This window comes from Chelonia mydas, chromosome 1, assembly GCF_015237465.2.
Source record: "Chelonia mydas isolate rCheMyd1 chromosome 1, rCheMyd1.pri.v2, whole genome shotgun sequence".
Classification (NCBI taxonomy): Eukaryota; Metazoa; Chordata; order Testudines; family Cheloniidae; genus Chelonia; species Chelonia mydas.
The window spans coordinates 265,687,886-265,711,431 of NC_057849.1; the positions used below are offsets into that span (position 1 = coordinate 265,687,886).

Sequence of the window (23,546 nt, forward strand, 5' to 3'; positions counted from 1 at the left end):
AGCTTACTGTGTTGACTTCAACACAATGCTAATTCTGCCAAGGGACTGTGTAAAATTGTCACTCTTCTGCTCACTAGATCTGCTCCCAGTTTGTATTCAGTTATGCCTGCTAACAGGTACAGGAATTATTTTAAACTGGGCTTCTCTTCTGTGGCAATAACAGTTGACACAGCTGGATTTTGTTCTTCCTTGTGCATTTTCAGAAGAATCTTTTTACTATGTTCTAATCAGTTCCATCTTTGCAGCTCCAGTGAAGGTAAGAGTGTTACACAAATGTCATTGAGGGCATAGCTTGGCTTCTAGGACCTTTATTGGAGGTGATGACAGGTGAGAAGGAAAGAGACCAGCTTGACTCACAGATCCTAATTTGATTTGTAGGGCTGGCAGCTAGAAAAACATTTTTACTTGTAAATAGAGCATACTTGAGATGAAAATCATTCAGAGCCAATAAGCACAAAATGTCACTGTGCCACTCTTGTAGCATCACCGTTCAGAGCAGAACTGCATTTTAAATATATTTGAACTAGTATCTGAGACATTCACCAATTGCCTGTATAAATGTTATTTACCAAAGCTGTCAGAGTGATGTTCAAGGAAGAACTGACTGTGGGAGAGCACATGTTACACTGAGATCCACACCCACAGCTGGTATAACGTCTGCTTGCAGTGAAGAATGTCTAATGACAGGCAAGTAATTAAAATATTACACAAATTGATTTTGTTGGCTTTTCTGGCTTTAATAAAATTAGGACAAAGAAATATGACACACTTCGCTAAAGGCTTACGCATTTTTTGAAGTAAATAGAAAAGCTCAAGGCTCTGACAGATCAGAGGTTCATAATAAGGTTTAACTATTCATGTTTGTTGTGGGTTTCAAATATTTACAGGCTGCTCAAAATGTGATTGGCCTCATTAATGATAAAGGGCTAGTTCTCTGAAAGGCTGTCCTTGACCCAGCTGTATTTGCCTTTATAAATAACATTACAGCTACATAGACTGCTAAACGATTCACTTATTTTCATACGTTATCTTCTTAACAAAGTTGAGACCTTTTCACTCTGCAGAAACTGAATATTTGATCAGTCAAATTAGTGGTAGAGTCCTAGTGATAGCAAGCATTGGAGGGACGAAAACCACATGCTATGCATATGATGTCTTAGACTTCTGGCTGTATTGCCCTCTCTTCTACATACTGTAGTCTATGTGAAGGGGAGAACATGGAGTGTGTATGTGTGTATTTTTTTTATATGGAGAAGACACACAAAGGTCTTGAAGTTGCAGATGGCGGTATGATAGGATATAATATATTGTAAATGTCTGCAAATGAGCATGCAAGCCCCCGAAAAATACAAAGAGGAAAGGAAAAATGCCCCCACAAAAGAAACCCAAAGCTTCAAACCACTTAAAATTAGCCTGAGTTGGAGGATCATCATATTCATGATCTACCCACGATCACAAAAGGCTTATAAACTCAGGTCAGCATTCCCAAACATTTATTTCAGGTCAGATCCAGCCTAAAGTACATCAGAACAGCTGTTTTGCAAAAGTCTGTCCCAAGATTGTGGAAATCTTTTTCTGACTTTCAGCGTGACAAATGTCCAGACATCAGCTGAGCTCACAAGGCTCCTTCATTTGGGGCTTACTGCCTATGAGAACTGCTTGCAAGATTTTGGCAGCATTAATTTCAAACCCTATCCTGGATTAACCCTTTGACTTCCACTCTAGTCTACTGACAGGTTTCAGAGTAACAGTCGTGTTAGTCTGTATTAGCAAAAAGAAAAGGAGTACTTGTGGCACCTTAGAGACTAACCAATTTATTTGAGCATAAGCTTTCGTGAGCTACAGCTCACTTCATCGGATGCATACTGTGGAAGGTATAGAAGATCTTTTAGACACACAAAGCATGAAAAAATGGCTGTTTACCACTACAAAAGGTTTTCTCTCCCCCCACCCCACTCTCTTGCTGGTAATAGCTTATCTAAAGTGATCACTCTCCTTACAATGTGTATGATAATCAAGGTGGGCCATTTCCAGCACAAATCCAGGGTTTAACAAGAACCTCTGTGTGTGTGGGGGGGGCGGGGGGGGAGGTTAGGAAAAAACAAGGGGAAATAGGTTACCTTGCATAATGACTTAGCCACTCCCAGTCTCTATTCAAGCCTAAGTTAATTGTATCCAATTTGCAAATGAATTCCAATTAACAGTCTCTCGCTGGAGTCTGGTTTTGAAGTTTTTTTGTTGTAGTATCGCAACTTTCATGTCTGTAATCGCGTGACCAGAGAGATTGAAGTGTTCTCCGACTGGTTTATGAATGTTATAATTCTTGATATCTGATTTGTGTCCATTTATTCTTTTACGTAGAGACTGTCCAGTTTGACCAATGTACATGGCAGAGGGGCATTGCTGGCACATGATGGCATATATCACATTGGTGGATGTGCAAGTGAACGAGCCTCTGATAGTGTGGCTGATGTTATTAGGCCCTGTGATGGTGTCCCCTGAATAGATATGTGGGCACAGTTGGCAATGGGCTTTGTTGCAAGGATAGGTTCCTGGGCTAATGGTTCTGTTGTGTGGTATGTGGTTGCTGGTGAGTATTTGCTTCAGGTTGGGGGGCTGTCTGTAGGCAAGGACTGGCCTGTCTCCAAAGATTTGTGAGAGTGTTGGGTCATCCTTCAGGATAGGTTGTAGATCCTTAATAATGTGTTGGAGGGGTTTTAGTTGGGGGCTGAAGGTGACGGCTAGTGGAGTTCTGTTATTTTCTTTGTTAGGCCTGTCCTGTAGGTGTGGTGTGGTGTGGTCAGGGTGAAAGCTGGAGGCATGTAGGTAGCATGCTTGGCAGCTCTCCAACACCACTTTCTACAAGCCATTACCCTCTGATCCCACTGAGAGTTACCAAAAGAAACTACAGCATTTGCTCAAGAAACTCCCTGAAAAAGCACAAGATCAAATCCGCACAGACACACCCCTGGAACCCCGACCTGGGATAGTCTATCTACTACCCAAGATCCATAAACCTGGGAATCCTGGGCGCCCCATCATCTCAGGCATTGGCACCCTGACAGCAGGATTGTCTGGCTATGTAGACTCCCTCCTCAGGCCCTACGCTACCAGCACTCCCAGCTACCTTCGAGACACCACTGACTTCCTGAGGAAACTACAATCCATCGGTGATCTTCCTGATAACACCATCCTGGCCACTATGGATGTAGAAGCCCTCTACACCAGCATTCCACACAAAGATGGACTACAAGCCGTCAAGAACACTATCCCCGATAATGTCACGGCTAACCTGGTGGCTGAACTTTGTGACTTTGTCCTCACCCATAACTATTTCACATTTGGGGACAATGTATACCTTCAAATCAGCGGCACTGCTATGGGTACCAGCATGGCCCCACAGTATGCCAACATTTTTATAGCTGACTTAGAACAACGCTTCCTCAGCTCTCGTCCCCTAACCCCCCTACTCTACTTGCGCTATATTGATGACATCTTCATCATCTGGACCCATGGAAAAGAAGCCCTTGAGGAACTCCACCATGATTTCAACAATTTCCATCCCACCATCAACCTCAGCCTGGTCCAGTCCACACAAGAGATCCGGTTCCTGGACACTACAGTGCTAATAAACGATGGTCACATAAACACTACCCTATACCAGAAACCTACTGACCGCTATTCCTACCTAAATGCCTCCAGCTTTCACCCTGACCACACCACATGATCCATTGTCTACAGCCAAGCTCTGCGATACAACCACATTTGCTCCAACCCCTCAGACAGAGACAAACACCTACAAGATCTCTATCAAGCATTCTTACAACTACAATACCCACCTGCGGAAGTGAAGAAACAGATTGATAGAGCCAGAAGAGTTCCCAGAAGTCACCTACTACAGGACAGGCCTAACAAAGAAAATAACAGAACGCCACTAGCTGTCACCTTCAGCCCCCAACTAAAACCCCTCCAACGCATTATTAAGGATCTACAACCTATCCTGAAGGATGACCCAACATTCTCACAAATCTTGGGAGACAGGCCAGTCCTTGCCTACAGACAGCCCCCCAACCTGAAGTGAATACTCACCAGCAACCACATACCACACAACAGAACCGCTAACCCAGGAACCTATCCTTGCAACAAAGCCCGTTGCCAACTGTGCCCACATATCTATTCAGGGGACACCATCACAGGGCCTAATAACATCAGCCACACTATCAGAGGCTCGTTCACCTGCACATCCACCAATGTGATATATGCCATCATGTGCCAGCAATGCCCCTCTGCCATGTACATTGGTCAAACTGGACAGTCTCTACGTAAAAGAATAAATGGACACAAATCAGATATCAAGAATTATAACATTCATAAACCAGTCGGAGAACACTTCAATCTCTCTGGTCACGCGATTACAGACATGAAAGTTGCGATATTACAACAAAAAAACTTCAAAACCAGACTCCAGCGAGAGACTGTTAATTGGAATTCATTTGCAAATTGGATACAATTAACTTAGGCTTGAATAGAGACTGGGAGTGGCTAAGTCATTACGCAAGGTAACCTATTTCCCCTTGTTTTTTCCTAACCCCCCCCCCCACACACACACACAGAGGTTCTTGTTAAACCCTGGATTTGTGCTGGAAATGGCCCACCTTGATTATCATACACATTGTAAGGAGAGTGATCACTTTAGATAAGCTATTACCAACAGGAGAGTGGGTTTGTGTGTGTGTGGTGGGGGGGGGGGGGGGGGGGTGGAAGAAAACCTGGATTTGTGCTGGAAATGGCCCAACTTGATTATCATACACATTGGAAGGAGAGTGATCGCTTTAGATAAGCTATTAAGAGCAGGAGAGTGGGGTGGGGGGAGAGAAAACCTTTTGTAGTGGTAAACACCCATTTTTTCATGCTTTGTGTGTATAAAAAGATCTTCTATACTTTCCACAGTATGCATCCGATGAAGTGAGCTGTAGCTCACGAAAGCTTATGCTCAAATAAATTGGTTAGTCTCTAAGGTGCCACAAGTACTCCTTTTCTTTTTACTCTAGTCTATAAATCTGACCTGAATCTGAACACTAGCTCATTGCCTTTGTAGGCTATTTTTGTTCTCTTTGTTTCATGTCTCTATTTCAAGAATGCCTTATGTTAAAGGTATAAATAATAGGTTTGCATTCGCTATGAACGAGGGTTCAGTGGAAATGCTTAGTAAACTTTATTTCAATATAGAGCAAGTAAGCTGAGCATACAAATAATGTACCAGTAAAATAGAAATCCAAGTTCTCTGTTGCTCTTGGGTAACTGAATCAGTATCATTTTGATGTTAATATCCTTCTAAATTATCACCATCTTTCAGTAAGAACTTAGTAGCCCATAATTCCTTCGTTTTTGTAGATAACTTTTCCTTTAACAATAACATACTCAATCAATTCTTGATGTCCCCCAAACTGGTAAATCAAGTGCTCCCATCTAAAAAGACAGTAAAACATTTATGTAATATTAATATTTTCACAAAAACAGATCACATACAGAGCATACATTGAACAAATGGGCCAGCCTGAATCACGAGAAGCAAGTATTATGTTTTGAACCTTTGTCTCAGTATTAAAGTAAGACAGTAAGCTGCAGATGCACAAATCAGTATAGAATTCCTTGTACTGTTTCCATGTAATAAGTGCTTTCAAAATAGTTGTGGTATTAGGGTTTATGAGTATATAATCTTAAAAATCTTGGTCCTATTCTCCACTGGAGTTATTTATACCTACTGAAAATGAGTGCAAAGTCAGTGTAAAATGCTACTAAAGTACAGGTGTAAGTGACTCCACAAGGTGCAACGCAGTGGAGAATCAGGTCCCTTATGTTAAATTAGGTTTTAAACAACAATTTAAGTACATACCTTGATGAATTAATGATAATGAGATCTCCCTGTTTGCCATTCTCTATAGAGCCATGCATATGGGATCTTCCAAGAGCATAAGCTGCATTAATGGTGGCAGCTGCTAAAGCCTCTTTCATTGACATTTTCATGTTTACACAGGCCAAGTGCATTACCATGGGCTAATACAAAAATAAAGGGGAAAAGAGGAGTTACCAATAATGAAATAGGCTATCTGCCCATTCTGTAACGCTGGGAGGCCCAAAGCCCCCAAGCAGGCTGACACAGGTAACTGGTCTCCTGCATCTTGTCCATTCTAAAACAAGAACTGGGAACACAGGATGCTCCTTCCTCCTCCGTAACTGGCCAAGCCTCCCAAAGCAGATGTGAAAAACGTGAGCCTCTTGGCCTTAGAGGTGGTTCTGGAGAAAATACTCTGAGTCAGATCCTCATCTGGTGTAATTCATCTAAGCCAGTGGCTCTCAAACCTTTGTTCTGGTGACCCCTTTCACATAGCAAGCCTCTGAGTGCGACTCCCCTTATAAATTAAAAACACTTTTTTATATATGTAACAACATTATAAATTCTGGATGCAAAGCAGGGCTTGTGGTTGAGGCTGACAGCTCATGACCCCCCCATGAAATAACTGCGCGACCCTCTGAGGGGTCCCGACCCGCAGTTTGAGAACCCCTGGTCTAAGCTGATCTAAGGTGAAGATCTGACCCTCTGTCTCGTTATTAAGAAGACTCCCTTTAAGTGAGCAAGAACTACCCATGTGTTGTGACAGTAGAAGACTGTTAACCATTTTGTGTGCAATAATATGCATTAAGAATGGCTTACCATTGAATAACAGTATGCATTAGGGTTAAAATCACTGCCAAGAGCAACTATAACCCCTTCTTTTAACATTTTCCTAGCTTGAGGTTGCTTCAGTCTAGGAAAAAGAACAGATTTGTCAATACAGTACATTTATCTATTACGCTTTGAAGTACACCAGGAAAAAATCCATGTATTTTTGGGTTTGTATACAGGGTGTAACCAGATTAGCTTATCACGTTGGAAACCAGAGGCAAAATTCTGCTCTCAGCTACCCACCTGCAACCCCATTGATTTTATAGCTGGAATCTGGTACCTTGTGCTTTTGAAGCTGCTGTAATTTTGGTGGCAGACACTCTCAAATTAGTGCGGTGATATAAAAGACCTGACTCATTGTTTAGGTGCTGGTGCTCCCTTTTTTTCACTCCCCCTGCCCCTTCCATATTTCCATACACAGATCTGCAGGAGTAAAGAGCTGCTAACAAAGGTCAAACTGAGCTTGTTGTCCTATACTTTAGCTGCACAGCTTGGACTCTTTAGACCAAACCCTGTGAAGTACTGAACAACTACAATCCTCAGTGCAGCCAGTGAGAGCTATGGGGGCCTGATCCTGTGCGGTGCTAAGTACTCCCAGCTACCCTACCAATGAAGTCAAAAGGAGGTGAAGATGTTCAGCACATTATTGGAGGTACTCCCCACCACTCAGTATCAGACCCTTCTTCTGGTGCTCAGTGCCTCTGGCCCTGTATTAGCTAGTCAAATGACGTCCTCAATCCTGAATTTGGCTTCTTGGCAGAATCACAGAGAGTTTTTGTATGAGAATGGAAAGGTGATATACAAACAACAATCCAATTCAAATGGTTTTCTGACACAACAATGGAGATATTGTTTGGCTTTGATTTTCAGTTTTTTGCTGGTTAATTTAGGATACGTCCACACTGCAATGGGGAGGTTCAGCTGCAGCACGTTTAGGCAAAGATGCGCTACCTTTGATCTAGCCAGCTCAAATAACAATAGCAGGGAAGCTGTGGCAGCCTGGGCTTGTTGCTTAAGTACACCCTCAGGGTCTCAGGGGGCTAGCCCAAAGCACCACCCATGCTGCTGCAGCTTCACTGCTGTTTTTAGTGCATTAGCTCAATCAAAAGCTAGCTTGGACTTGCCTACCACGCTGCAGTCATGCCTCCTCGGTGCAGTCACACCCAGGACCAGCTCAAGGCACCAGCAAAGCAAGCACATGCTTGGGGTGGCACAATTCTAGGGGTGGCATTCCGGCCACCCTTTTCTTGGGGTGGCACAATTCTAGGGGTGGCATTCCAGCCATCCCCCCCCCCCCCTTTTTTTTTTTGCTTGGACAGTTGCGCTCTCGGAGCTTGGGAGAGCAAAATTTTTGCTTGGGGGGGCAAAAATCCTAGAGCCGGCCCTGGTCACACCTCCCGATTGCAGTGTAGACATACACTTGTGGACACAAAGAGGTTGCTCATTTAATTGGTGTTTATAGATCTGTATGTTAAATATCTGTCAAAAGCAACTAGAGCTTTTGAGAAAATACCTGATGTTGCCTGGGTAAAAATTAAACAAAATTGCTAAAATTTTACACGCACCCTTTTCAGCTTGTTAGGCGATTAGTCATCCATTTCCTTAAGTCAGATATAGAAGAAACTTTTGCAAATGAGCAAATGTATATACTCCAAATAAAATTTGGATTACGGAAAACAAATCCAGTTTGCAAGGTGATATCTTCAGTTAATGCCTAGCTGCTTTAGTTAATGCATCAGATAGGTTAAGACCTATTGTAGATTGCGTTGCTGGGGACCGATCTGAGTGCATCTCAGAAATAGGGCATTGACTAGATTTTATGGGACCCCATAGTAAGTAAGATGTATGGAGGCCCATCTAGCCTTCTTTACGGGTGTGGCCATTTCCCGTGGTCCCTGACTGAGTTAAGGACGATAGAACCTTCTGAAATATGAGAATCTTGAGCCAAAAGAATGCTCCTGCTGTTAGTTTTGGCTGTAATTTCCAATCTGTCAAAATGGCATTACCTCAGCATGTAGGCAGTGGTTGGTAAAAGGACAGCCGCACACTTTGCACTTGCCATTGCAGCGATGCCTTCATCACTAATTTCTTCCAGGTGACTTATAGCCTGGGCTCCTAGTTCAGCTCCAAGCTAAGTGGATTATCACGAAAGATTTAACAGAAAAATTACTAACAGATACCAGTGAATCACTGAAGCTACATTCTTACTATCGATCTGCTTGGACAGGCAATTCATTAGGATGCTATCTAAGGCCTATTTACAAAACCCTTGTTTAAAAAATTCAAAGAGTGATCTCTAAAGAATAAGTAATTTTAAGACAAATTTTACTGCAGTAAAGCTTTAATGAAGTTATTAATGTTAAGTGAAAGCTATTAATCCTTTTTAAAATGTAATCAAAAGAATCTGGTCAGACTGATGCCCTGAACAGAGTTTTTTACTGTCTCAATGAATATAAACAATTGTACAATTATGGATAAAATTATAAATAGGTTTTGTGCAGAAGAGAGTTGGTGGAAACTGATATTCTTAAGGAAATGGAGCAACTGACCTATGCAATTCTAGAGGTACCCACTGTATAGAATTCTATATTGGTCCAGACCAATCCTCTCCAAATACAACAGATCCTCTCCAAATACAACAAAAATAAGCTTTGGCAGACTAATGAGGGAGGATTAGAAGGAGGCCCTGCTCAAATGATGATGAAGTATGGACCCTGACACCCCTTTACAGAATTGCTGTTATTTGCTGCTGCCAGCGGGAATGTCTGTACTGTTGGGAAGATATGAACTGCATGACTGAGGAAAAAATAAATATTTTTTAAAATAGTGTATCAAAATCTATACTTTGTACCAGTAATGAACAGGGTCACAGATATCCATCTTTCCTATTGACCTCACTACCAGAGGATAAGCTAAGTCAATATTTGAAAAGCCAGTAGACAAGTTACCAATAAAGGTCAAGGTTCCACATCTTTAACTCATCAACTTTGCACATTGGTGGTACTTGCGATTTATTTCACAAACTACTTATCATACTTTTCTAGAACAACATATTGATTTGGAATATTGCAAATCTCTCAGAGGATCAGTTCTCCCAAAGGCAAGTCAAAAGCAAAAATGGCTTAAATGCATACAGAATGAAGAAGTACCTCTGCAGATTTCATTGGATGGAGTTCATCACCATGGAAGTTAATCTGTAACCCTATTCCTTTTCCAGCCTGAAGAATTCTTCTGGTACAATTCAGATCAAAGACACCTTTCTCACAAAACACATCTATGTTATTAACATGTATTTCACCATTTAGGTTCAGCTCCTTCAGTTTAGGGAGATGGTTACTGATAATGTCATCTGTGGCTTCAGTAGCATTTTTCCCTCTAATGAAAAAAAAATGTTATAAAGACACAGAATGATTTAGTCTTTGAACCTTGGAGTACTCTAAATTCATGTATGTAATAACTATATTAGTTAAAAAAGGTGTATATACAAAAAACCCTCAGACATTTAGCATATGACAAAAATACAGTTGACCATATATTTTTATCTTTGTTGCTAATGTGTCTGAACATTTCTACACCACTGAATTTTACTTCAATTGCTGCCTTGTTTTTAAGACTAGTCTATTATTTAAATTTTAAAAACAACAATGCAAGAGGAAAAATATTGTAATTCATATAACACAAACATGACTTAATTCTAATATCCTTTTTAAAGGATTATGCTATATCCTCTTATTTGTAAGTCAGATTTCTTTAGATGCCAACCAATTTTTTTTGCCCTTTAAAAAAACGTTCCTCTACTTTTCTATTTATACATTCTGAACGGCTTACATTTTATCCTTAAAAGTGACTTGCAGACACTTAAAAAAAAAAATTATAACTCAAGTGGTAGAGACCAGAAATATCAATGCTAACGGGGCATTCAGCAAAAAACTGAGTTTAAATTTACTTTTTTTTTTCTTTTCTTTTTTTTAGTCCTTCACAGTCACAGAGAGCTGGTTTTGACTCATCGAGGCATTCCAGCAAGGGACTATGCTGCTGTGACTGTCACAACCACTTTGGAATGCCATTGGTACATGAAGATTGCCTATAGAAGATCAGTAATGGCCTTTTTAAAAAAAGCTATATAGGGCTTTTTATTTCTTTGTACCTTTGAGACAGAAAAATAATAATTATAACTACTGAGGCTAAAGACCTGCAATGACATCTCTGCCCTTAATTCAGCCACTGTAAAACAAACAAAAACAACACTGCACCAGCCCTGTACACATGCTATATATGTTTGACGTCTGGAGTTGTCTGTTGGAGTTTTACAATGGCAATAATGTCAAGGAGTCAAATTCTGCTCACATTTACAAATGAGGTTGCATGGCTGTGAACCAGAACAGAATCTAGCCAATTGCCTTTCTTTTGTTCACTTGTTGAAACAGTTGTTGGGGTTGATTTGGCTTTTGCCTTGTCCAGCCTGCTCTCTTTTCCTCCTTTGGCTCAGCAGTTTGTGGAGGAAGGTGGATTAAAGATTAACTCTAAAGAGCCTTTAGAAAAGAGAGGAAAGACAGGTACGATTCTACTCTTTTTGTTCTACTTGCTGTAATGCCTGCAAACAGATACACTGAAAGACTGCCATCGTTCTAATAAACGGCATTGGAATTCACTTTCAAAATGTCTGCCCAGTGTAGAAAATATTGCTGACACTAAGTATTCATAAATCATGAGCCAGGGATCCCCAAAATCATGAGACTGACTTAAAAATCATGATTAAAATAATATGGTGGATTTTTGTTTGCCTTCTGGGTTTTGAGCCTTTATGGTTTTCCAACTTTTTTCTGTAACCATGAAGGATGGAAACTTAATAAAAAGCAAAAAGCTGAGATTCTCATGATTCCGGGACCTGGAAAATACCAAATATTGCAAGACTCACTATAAAATCACAACAGTTGGCTACACTTGTTGGCGAAAAGAACCTCTGGTGATGTTTCTGCCATTAGTGGTCATAATTTGTGATGTGATACTACATTAACACAAATGTAGAAACTGGCAAGAACATGACTTAACAGGATGTTACACAATTGCATTGTAACAGCTACTGTGACAGCTCTAGAAGGTTTTAATGAGCATTTCTCACTGTAACTAGGTGACATTATGCCATGGTTTTACTCTGGATTAAGGGAAATTATTTTGAAATGGTTTAAGATCATAAGATTTATGGTAAGATTTTGCTTTGGTTACGTTAGCCTAAGGAGTATTATAGGAGTGGTCTATTTTACATCTGTATAATTAAGAATGATCAAGGAATGCCTAGAGCAAAGGATAAGTGCTGTTTTATAACAGATGTGTATAAAAGTGTAAGGCTTTAAACAGAGACAGTGGTTTTGAGGTTAGTTCTTTATCTTTGTTTAAAAGTTTCTATAATTTATACATAACTGCACCTTTTTTGTGTGGAATATACGGATGAAAGAAACATGGCATGAACTGAGATAGAGGTCTTGGAAGACAACAGTTTAACAGCCATTATGGTGTAAAGCATTTGAGGTCTGGACCTCAGACCTGCAGAATTCAGGAACTGGAAACTTCTAGAGACAGGAATTGTAAACAGAACTGAGGAAACTCTTAAGAAGCCCAAACTGGGTCACCATAGACTGTGCCATGTACTGATTTGGCTTCAGGCAATTAAAAGTTGATGATTTTCTGAAACCCAGGACTTGATTGATACACTGCTGTAAACCAGAAGAGAATCTTCACTGACTTCATTGAAGTTAGACCTGATTTACATCATCAGAGAGCAGAATCAGGCCCTGAGGCTTGAAACTATGCACATGTTGACAATGAGAGTTTGTATCTGCATAACACCTGGGCTATTCTGAAGTAAACTATTGCTATCTGGAATGCCAACTGATTAATTTTTAGAGCAGCTTGAAATGATTTTGTTAAAAAAATGTTTTTGACAAAAAATGGCTTTTTGACCATTTTGGTCAAAATTCTCCAGGTTTAAAAAACAAACAACAAAAAACCCACTGAAGAGAAACTGAAAAAATTTTGTTTAAAAATTCTGATTAAAAAATAAAATTACCAAAAAAATCCACCCTTAAAAACTTCTTATGAGAAGTTTAAGAACATACTAAATCTAGGTGAAATAGGTTAATAATTGATTAAAGCAGGAGAAGCTGACATGAATGTAATGGGAGATGGGTAGATGCTGTTGTGCAGTGAGCTCTTGGAGGTGCATCATTTTAGGGCATTGTTGTATGTGATTTCTACATTTTTATGCATTCTTCTGTTACGTCTGTTTTTCACCAGGCCCACTTCTCAGTTTGTCAAAATGTGCTACTTTTATTTGTCCAAGACCATTTGTCCAGGACATCTGCTGTCATTCTTTATGACATTTAACCGTAATTTAGTGAAGTCTCATAAACCCAAGTAGTTATCATTTTCACTGGAAATAAAAATAAATTAAAAAAAAACTATTAAAGGAGAAATAGTTGTTTTGACCAACCAGAAAGTGTGCTAATAATCCAATTATTTAGATAACCAGACTGTGCTTCCTGTTGGCAGTAATACCTAAACCCCGGGCTCACACTCACTCACAGGATACAGTGATTAACTGGTTGAATGGAAGCACATCAAGTTGTTGTTATACTAAAACTTCTGATGATTAAGTATTATAATATTGTTTTCTCTTAGCTAGTTAAAATGAAAAACAGACAGTTTATGGTCTGATGGCAGTAGCAAATCCAAGCAGAAAGACTTTCTGAAAAGGAGTTCCTGAAAACTTCCATACAGCTTGGAGTTGGTAACCGCAAAGGATGGCTACATGCCTATTGGCTGAATCCAGTTGATTTCTGTTTAAAACCTAATAGTCTGGCTTTTTTCATAACTGACCACCACCACACCAGGATGCTCCCTCACTTACTTCTACGTTCAGTTTAGGAAAGCATTACTTTGTTGAATGCTGTTATTTCTAATATTGTACACTTTGTTGCCATTTTGGGGAGAACAAAAACGAACCCTCAAAGCCACCAAACAAACTGTGTGAGGAGGCCAAATTCTGCTGCAGATTCACCCCACACCTGGCGCTGTTGCTCCTCATTTATTTCTGTATAATCTGCCACCAATTTGTAGTTTATTCACTCAGGAGCTGCACTCATGTTTTATGAAATAATATGAGAGTATTATTGTTTAAAAGAACAAGAAAAAAATAAATCGCATTACTTAGGCACAGAATGAGCTCCACAGTACGTAGAGGAAATGTTGCTATCCAGTAACCGTCTAGCCTGTTCAATCACCCTGAGCATTTTAAGCTCGGTTTCTAGGTTTAAACCATATCCACTCTTGCATTCAACCAAAGTGGTTCCTGTTCTGAGCATACGCAGCAGTCGGTGTTTGAAAGTATTGAACAGCTCCTCTTCTGAGGCTTTCTGGGTATGTTCCACAGTAAAATGTATTCCCCCTCCAGCTTGGTGAATATCCATGTAGGAAGCACCTGCCAGCTAAAAACAAAATTCTCATGAGTATTCTATTCACCTTCGTCAAGGGATTCTGTGAGGTGCATGTGGCCTAATCCACAGTAGAGAGGGGACAGAAAAAACATCCCAGTGATGGAACTGGGAGGGGGAAACTTCATAAAGGGATCTTCCTGAAGATTTCCTTCCCCTGAGTCTGGAAGAGGTTATCAGCCCTAGTCTGGCCTGCCATCACAGATTCATTTTCATGGGAAAAAAGGAACTGAAGTGGAGATGAAGTTGATGAGAAAAGGTAACATGGAAATTCCCCCTGGGCCGTGGCCCCTTTGTGCCAGCCATAGCAATGAAAAGGAATACTTCCATGGCAGGAGACTCTCTGGGAGCTTCAGAGACAGCTCTGTGGACAATTGCACCTCTCTGGAGCAGCTGGTGTTTTGGGGTGGGCTAGTGACATAGAAATTCTGCCTCACTGCCATTGCACAAGGCACAAGTAAGGGCAGCACTCGGGGTTGCCTTAGATCATATAGGGGACTACATAGGGAGACAAGTTCCCTGCACCAGTGCTGAATCTGGCCCCCAAAAGACTCTGCCAGTGATGTCATGCTGCAAAAAAAAAAAAAAAAAATCTATTTCAGTGCTGAAGTAAGTATTTAACACAGCCTCTTCCAGTAAAACTGGACAAGAGTGTCCATTGTAGGAGGGCAGGACTGTGTCTGATGCTTAGGTTGCACAGAACCATCTCCAGAGATAGAAGAGTTGCAGAAAGGAGTGATGTCATTTAGAACTGTGTTTCTCAGCAACCGGTCTATGGACCAATGCCGGTCCTTGAGATCTCCCTGATGCAGTTTAGCAAGTGAGCAAGCTGGTCCCTACTACCAAAAAGGTTGAGAAACACTGCTTTAGAACATCAAATCCCCTTTCTTAAACCAGATTTAAAAGCAAACCCTAGAATTCATATCTGCTTGTAACTTCGGTGGTTTTAAAACAGGGGACATGGGAAAGGGAGAAAGAAAGAACCAAGACACAATGAACTGGACTTTGGCCTACCCAAAGTAGTTATTACTATTGGTTTTGTTGTCTATTTTACCGTTGACATGGTTTTACCCAGCAGTTGTATTACCTGAACATTATCATTTTTTAGCAAGACCAGCTTTAGGATTTTGGAGGGGACTCAAGTTAGGATAAAGTCATAGGAGGCCCTTTCACCATATTGTGATGCCATGATTAAACTGTATCACGATTAAGTTATCCCTCCCTGTCTTTCCCTCTCAGGGAATCAATTACACAGCAGCTCTCATCTCTCTAACAGCATCACATGACACCCCTATTCACCTTGATCGATTGGTCCTTCAACCCTCATGGAGAGAGCGCCCGATCATGTCATTTGTGTTCTAGCCAGGCCCTCGCCCACCCGCTGGCCAGGCTGTCAGTGGTGCCTGATGCCCGACTGGCGTAGCGCACCGCAGCCCAGAACCCCTGAGTGATCCGCCAGCCTCAGCTTCCCAAGCAGCTGGGATTACAGGTGCGTGCCACCACACCCGGTGTGACACCCCTATTATTAAATATTAATCATGTTTATTACACTGGTGCCTGTAGGCCAACAGAGAATGGAGCTGCACGGTGCTAGACCCTGTACAAACAGAGTAAGGAACAGTTCCTGCCCTGAAGACTGTACAATCTCAGTAACATATAAACAGCCATAAATTAATCACCCCCACCCCCAATTTGAAATCATACCCTGATATTCCAAAAACAAAACATGCCACAGAAAAAACAAGCACTGCAGAGCTGGAAACATTTTATTCCAAAGCTATTCAGGTGCTCGCATTTCCTCCTTCCCTCCATCCTATATAGACTCAACATGTCCACTTGGGCTTTCCAACCTCCCCATCCATAATGCAACCTTCTGGCAATCCATCATATGCCCTCATCTCCATCCTATACCCCCATTTGGGTTACATCAGAAACAAATTCTAGGTGTATGAGTAAATAAAATAATTTTCACCTTTTATATTATAATGTTTTCATTTTTTAATCCCTTCATTTTCTTTTTTCATTTCCCAATTTCATTCTCATTTTCCTCACTATCATTTTATCTCCCTTTTATAAGTTTTGTTCTCTTACTTCTGTCTCCCCTATTTCGTATCCCCTCCACCACTGGATTGCTCTCTCTTTCCTTCTTCCTCTTGGTCCTTGTTTCCCCATCTCTTTTCCTTTGGCTTCAACCCTCTCTCTTTCTCTGTTCTTGCTCTCCAAAAGCCGTTGCTCCCTCTCCCATCCTAAATTACATATGATATAACTGATCTTACTTTCCAGAGATGAGAAATAGAAGTGTAGAGAAAGCAGAGATTGTTGTGTATGAAAGCAAATATGATGAGAAAAAAACCCCAACAACTCTGTAATTATGTGAAATTACCTTCATTGCAAACTCATGAACCCTGTCACCAGCCCACACTGGATGGGTATGTGCATCTACCAAACCTAAAAAAACCCAACAACAATAAAATAAATACATATTGCAAGATTTCATTGTTTGGGAAAAGGAAAAACTTGAGAAAGTGCAGACAAATTAAAGGGACAGTATCAACTGAAGAAAAAACCCATGCTACGCCATACTTCTGTTTGAAAAATGTTTTTACCTTATATTATTGCAAAAAACACCTATGATTACTATAATGAAGATAATCAAGAAAAAAAATCTTTTTTTTTTTTCCAGGGTGTTTTAGTCTATCTGGCAGCACTCGGTGTAGAGTTAAACTGTTTCTGCTGTATAGTAAGTCTGTCAGTCACGCTCCCATTTTGTTTGTCTGGGTCTCTTGCACAGTAACAGGAGAGAGAGAAACATTTCTTAAAAACAGGAAAATTGGCAAGAGGATTTAAAAGGAGGTGTATACCTGAAATAATTTCAACTAACTTCAAAACAACTGACTAGATTTCATGCTGATGTCCCTTTAAAAGTGCAAGCTGCATATATTGGGCTTGATCATGTGGCACTTATCCTAGCAATCGACCACTGACTTCAGTGGGAGCTTTCCCTGTGTTAAGATTGTGAAATTAGTCTGGGTGAGTGCCAGAGTCCGTGTCAGAGAACACAGATGTCTAGCAGCTTAAATGCCAGTTCATAAATACATGACACTTGATTTACTTTACACTGTGTAAAATGTTCAGAAGTGCCTATGTAATTTATGAGCCTAAATCCCATTGACTTTGACCCAAATCACCAGTCTGTGTGCAGGGTGGGGAGAGTAGGCTCCACAAGTAGACAGGGAGGGGAACGAAAAGGGTGGGGAATTTGTGGAGCTTTGACTCTGCCACTCCAACATGCCAACTAGCTCACCTGAGCTAGCATGGAGTGGGAAGTAACTTGTTATTGGAATAGGAGAGTAGTGGATAATTAACCATTGGAACAATTTACCAAGAGTTGTGGTGGACTCTCCATCACTGGCAATTTTAAAATCCAGACTGGGTGTTTTTCTAAAAGATATGTTCTAGTTCAAACAGGAATTCATTCAGGAAAGTTCTATGGCCTGTGTTACACAAAAGGTCAGACTGGATGATCACAATGGTCCCTTTTGCCCTTATAATCTATGGATCCTCATCAGATTCCTTTCCCTCAGAGCAAGAGGGAAGCCAGGAATAGCCCTGTGTGATCCTTTATAGTCACAATTACCTGCTTGGACTGTTCCAGAACAGGGTGAGGGGTGGAAATAGCTACATGCTGCCCCTTACTCAGGGCTCCAGTGAAGTGCCAATCTAGGCCTTCAGGTATTACATAAAAGAGACGTTCATAGTATTTTATATCTGGGCACTTTACAAAAGTTAAAATAACAGTGAAAACAAATAGGTGGCTGAGAGAGAGCCAGTCACTCTGCCAAACCAAAAATGGGCCAACAGAAAAATAAATAATCCAAGGAGAAAGAACAGCTGAAAATGACAAAAGTAAACAGGTCCAAGTGAATAGACTTTGCAACAAGCATTGTAGATGGCCAGAGGAGTAGTCCAAGGGGCCTTCTCAGAGTTGCATAGAATTGGTCTCTGAACCAAGAAGGCCCTGCCCTTCATCTGATTCAAGCTGAATCTCCGGAAGGAGAGCAAAGGCACTGTTAATGGTCTCAATTGCCTCGGGATGATGTGAGGGGAGGAATTAGTTGCTCAAATACCAGGGGCCTAACTTATGTATGGCTTGACCTCTACAAAGAAAAGAAGTTTGGGGAGTGTTTGATTAACTGAGGAACCTGTGCTTTGTCTATACACACGGTCAGCCATTCTGATTTGCACTATTAACGTTAAGAAAATACACCAACCTGGCAATATGCATTTCCCAGAACAGTCAATTATTTTTTCAAATGATGCTTCTGAAAATTGCTGGCGAATAGCATCTGCATGGCCTACAGCTTTAACACAGCCATCTCTGCAAAAAAAACAAAAAAAAAACAATGCACAAACAAGCCTGAGTGAATTTGTTTAAAAAGCAAACTCAGCAAGTTGTATTTAGGAGCTCCTGAGGCATCACCCTTTCAGAGAGGTGATGGGGTCATTGTCTGCAGGACTCTGAAAATGGACAGGGAAGATTGTTTGCTAATCATGTGGATGCCTTGAGATCTATGAGGAAATCCTATGGACCTCAAGGTGTCTGCGAAGCCTGTGTCATCCCTATGCCCTGCCATCGTGGTTCCAGTAGGATGATAAGTTGCGGGCCCTTTCTGTTTGTGAAGTAATATCTGTATGTATCCTGTAACTCAAAAGGCAAATGCCAATGTATTCATTAGCCCAGTATATTCTTATTACCAAATCAACAGCATCCTCAAGTTGTTATGTTACTGAAATAAGAATGTAAGAAGAAAAAAATGGCCATGCCCCGTCAGACCAATGGACCATCATCTATCCCAGTATCCTGTCTTCCATATATATGTATATTATAACAGAGAAAGAGAAAATATATTTTAAAGATGACCAAAAAATTGATTTTCTTTTTGCCACAAGAGAAATCATTAACTGATGCTTTTCATTTGGCAACAAAATGATATATTACATGTAAGATTTAAGGCCTTGGTCTAATGTCGTTTTCCATTATTGATATTTTAGTATAATTAAATATCACATAGCAGCTCCCTTATTTCAATCTCCATGCATGAATTTAGTGGTATTCTTGCCTTGAAAATGCTGTGACCATTACAGGAATCTTACCAAGTGTACCAAGACACGGTGTGCATTCCCAAAAGTGAGAGAAGAAAAAACAGCAACAGTAGAGGGTATGTAGTTAGTTTCCCCTCTGTACATTTGGTGCATACGCTGCAGTTCTGCTCAGGCAGCTTTAATTTGCTGAGCTGGCAGCTCTGACGCACATTACCTGAGGGCTTATGCAACTTGACCCATTACAAAGGTTACATTTTTCACTTGGATGAGCTATTTTATATCAATACATTTTTCTTCCTCATCAGACATTCAGGTCTTTGCTATTTTCCACTCAACCTGTCAAACATACTAATTTTGACCATTGCAAGACCCCCTCCCCCATCTCACTCAATAATTGAACTTTCCATTTTTCTGACAGAATTTCATGGCCATAGGAACATAAGAATTGCAATACTGGGTCAGACTAATGGTCCGTCTAGCCTAATATCCTGTCTTCTGACAGTTGCCGGAGACAGATGCTTCAGGGGAAATAAACAGAACAGGACAGTTTATCGAGTGCTCCATCCCCTATCGTCCAGTCCCAGCTTCTAGCAGTCAGAGGTTTAGGGACACCAAGAGCATGCGGTTGCATCTCTGACCGCCTTGGCTAATAGCCGTGGACAGACCTAACCTCCACAAATTTATTTAATTCTTTTCTAAGCCCAGTTATAATTTTGACCTTTGCAACATACACTGGCAATGAGTTCCACAGGCTGACTGTGCATTGTATGAAAAAGTACTTCCTTATGTTTGTTTTAAACCTGCTTCCTATTAATTTCATTGGGTGACTCCTAGTTCTTGTGTTATTTGAAGGGGTAAATAACACTTCCTTATTCACTTTCTCCACACCATTCATGATTTTATAGACTTCTATCATATCCCCCCCTTAGTTGTTTCTTTTCTAAGCTGAAAAGTCCCAGTCTTTTTCATCTCTTCTCATATGGAAGCTGTTCCATACCCCTAGTCATTTTGTTGCCCTTCTCTGTTCCTTTTCCATTCCTAATATAGCTTTTTTGAGATGAGAAGACCAGAACTGCACACAGTATTCAAGGTTTGAGCATACCATGGATTTATATAGTGGCATTATGATACTTTTTTTTCTTATTTTCTATCCCATTCTTAATGATTCCCAACATTCTGTTCGCTTTTTTGACTGCCGCTGCACACTGAGTGGATGTTTTCAGAGAACTGACCAAGATGACTCCAAGATCGCTTTGGTGAGTGATAACTGCTAATTTAGACCCCATCACTTTGTGTAAGTATAGTTGGGATTATGGTTTCCAATGTGCATTACTTTGCATTTATCAACTTTGAATTTCGTCTGCCATTTTGTTGCCCGGTCACCCAGTTTTCTGAGCTTTTTAACTCTTTGCAGACAGCTTTGGACTTAACGATCTTGAATTATTTTGTATTGTCTGCAAACTTTGCCACCTCACTGTTTACTCCTTTTTTCAGATCATGTATGAATATGTTGAACAGTACTGTTCCCGTGCAGACCCTTGGGGGACCCTGCTATTTACCTCTCTCCACTGTGAAAACTGACCATTTATTCCTGTCTTTTGTTTCCACTCTATTAACCAGTTATTGATACATGAGAGGACCTTCCCTCTTGTCCCATGAGTGCTTACTTTCCTTAAGAGCCTTTGGTGAGGGACATTGTCAAAGGCTTTCTGAAAGTCCAAGTACACTATATTAACTCAATTACTCTTGTTCACATCTTTCTTGATACTCCTCAGATAGTTCTAATAGATTTGTGAGGCATGATTTCCCTTTACAAAAACTGTTGACTCTTCCCCAACATACTGTGTTCATATACCAGGTATGTGTCTGATAATTCTGTTCTTTACTATAGTTTCAACCAATTTGCCTAGAACAGAAGTTAGGCCTACCAGCCTGTGATTGCCAGGATCGCCTCTGGAGCCTTTTTTAAAAATCAGCATGACATTAGCTATCTGCTAGTCATCTGGTGCAGAAGCTGATTTAAGCAATAGATTACATATCACAGTTAGTAGTTCTGCAATTTCATATTCGAGTTCCTTCAGAACTCTTGGGTGAATCCCATCTGGATCTTGTCACTTATTACTGTTTAATTTATCAATTTGTTCCAAAACCTCCTCTACTGACACCTCAATCTGGGACGATTCCTCAGATCTCTCATCTAAAAAGAATAGCTCAAGTGCGGGAATTTCCCTCACATCCTCTCCAGGATGTGAAGACTGATGCGAAGATACTGATATGAAGACTGATGCAGGATGAAGACTGATGCAAAAAATGAATTTAGCTTCTCCACAACAGCCTTGTCTTCCTTGAGTGCTTCTTTAGCACCTCGATCCTCCAGTGCGTCCGCTCATTGTTTGGCAGGCTCCTGCTTTTGACGTACTTAAAAACATTTTGCTTTTAATGTTTGTGTCTTTTGCTAGTTGCTCCTCAAATTCTTTTTTTGGCCTGGCTGATTACACTTTCACACTTGACTATCCGGAGTTTATGCTTCTTTCTATTTTCCTCAGTAGGATTTGACTTTCAATTTTTAAAGGATGTCTTTTTGTCTATGATTGCCTCTTTTACTCTGTTTGGCCACGATTGAGGGGTGGGTTTTTTTGTTCTTTTACTTTTTTTTTCTTTTTTAATTTGGGGGTATACCTCTAGTTTGAGCCTTTATTACAGTGTTTTTAAAATTTTCCATCCAGTTTTCAGGCATTTAACTCTTGTGACTGTTCCTTTTAATTTCTTTTTAACTAGCTTCCTCATTTTTGTGTAGTTCCCCATTTTGAAGTTGAATGCTCCTATGGTGGGCTTCTTTGGTATTCTCCCCCTCCTCCCCCCGATGTTAAATTTAATTACATTATAGTCACTATTACCGAGTGGTTCAGCTATATTCACCTCTTGGACCTGTCCTGTGTGCCACTTAGCACTAAATCAAGAATTGCCTCTCCCCTTGTGGGTTCCAGGACTAGCTGCTCCAAGAAGTAGTAATGAACAGTGTCCAGAAATTTTATCTTTGAACCCCTTCCTGAGGTGACATGTTCCCAGTTGTTACGGGGGTAGTTGAAATCCCCAATTATTGTTGGGTTTTCTGTTTTTATAGCCTCTCTAATTTATCTGAGCATTTCACACGCACCGTCGTCATCCTCGTCAGGTGGTCAGTAGTATATTCTACTATACTCTTTTTATTGAAGCATGGAATTTCCATCCAAAGAGATTCTATGGTACTCCTTGATTCATTTAAGATTTTTAGTATATTTGACTCTATGTTTTCTTTCATATATAGTGCTACTCCCCCACCATTGCAAACTACAGTGTCATTCTTATATATTTTGTACTCTGGTATTACCATGTTCTATTGATCATCATCATTCCACCAAGTTTCTGAGACGCCTATTCTGTCACTATCCTCATTTACTACCAGGCACTCAAGTTCACCCATATTAGTATTTAGACTTCTCACATTTGTATACAAGCATTATAAAATTTGTCAATATTTAGTTATCTGCCTTCATGTGATGTAATTGAACCGGACTCTCTTTCGTTTGACTGTTTCTCTTCAGTTCCTATCTGTACTTTATCAACTTCTATCCTCTCCTCTTTACTAGGACATAGAATATCCCCTTCAATACATCCTCCCTTAAGGGATGTGTCTGTTCCAACAGTGTGCTCCTCCGCACCTGTCAACTTTCCCCAGCCCTCAGTTTAAAACCTCCTCTACTACCTTTTTAGTTTTACATGCCAGCAATCTGATTTTGTTTTGGTTTATGTGGATCCCATCCTTCCTGTATTCGCTCCTCCTTTTCCAAAACATTCCCCAGTGCCTAATAAACATAAATCCCTCCTCTGAACACCATCATCTCATCCATACATTGAAACCCTGAAGTTCTGCCTGTCTAACTACCCCTGCATGAGGAACTGAGCATTTCAGAAAAACTGTGGTCCTGAACTTTAATCTGTTTTCTGGCATCCTAAATTTGGCCTCCAGGACCTTTCCCTATGTCATGAGTGCCTACATGTACTATGACCACCGGCTTCTCCCCAGTACTGCCCATAAGTCTATCTACATGTCTCGAGAGGTTTGCTCCCATCAGGCAATTTACCATGTGGTTTTGCCAGTCTCAGAAACCCAACTACCTATATTTCTAATAATCAAATCCCCCAATAGTCTTACCTGTCTCTTCCCAATACAAGGGGTTCCCTCC

General features: G+C 40.6%; 1 protein-coding gene across 2 annotated transcripts in view; it reads right to left on the bottom strand.

The window, feature by feature from the left end:
* The window catches only part of AMDHD1 (amidohydrolase domain containing 1), a 41,273-nt gene that overhangs the window by 12,841 nt on the left and 4,886 nt on the right, over window positions 1-23,546 (bottom strand). The window contains exons 2-9 of one of the 2 annotated variants that reach the window (XR_006290641.1): window positions 18,489-18,595; window positions 16,601-16,665; window positions 13,934-14,211; window positions 9,877-10,102; window positions 8,734-8,858; window positions 6,716-6,809; window positions 5,897-6,057; window positions 5,261-5,469 (exon numbers count right to left, since the gene is read on the bottom strand). Coding sequence is in view for 1 of the 2 variants with exons in the window: in XM_007069224.4 (XP_007069286.2) it covers window positions 5,364-5,469; window positions 5,897-6,057; window positions 6,716-6,809; window positions 8,734-8,858; window positions 9,877-10,102; window positions 13,934-14,211; window positions 16,601-16,665; window positions 18,489-18,595 (1,162 nt within the window). In the remaining variant the exon portion in view is untranslated. Of the gene's footprint in view, window positions 1-5,199; window positions 5,470-5,896; window positions 6,058-6,715; window positions 6,810-8,733; window positions 8,859-9,876; window positions 10,103-13,933; window positions 14,212-16,600; window positions 16,666-18,488; window positions 18,596-23,546 lie in introns of those variants that run through there. The other variant, XM_007069224.4, reaches the window with a different exon arrangement.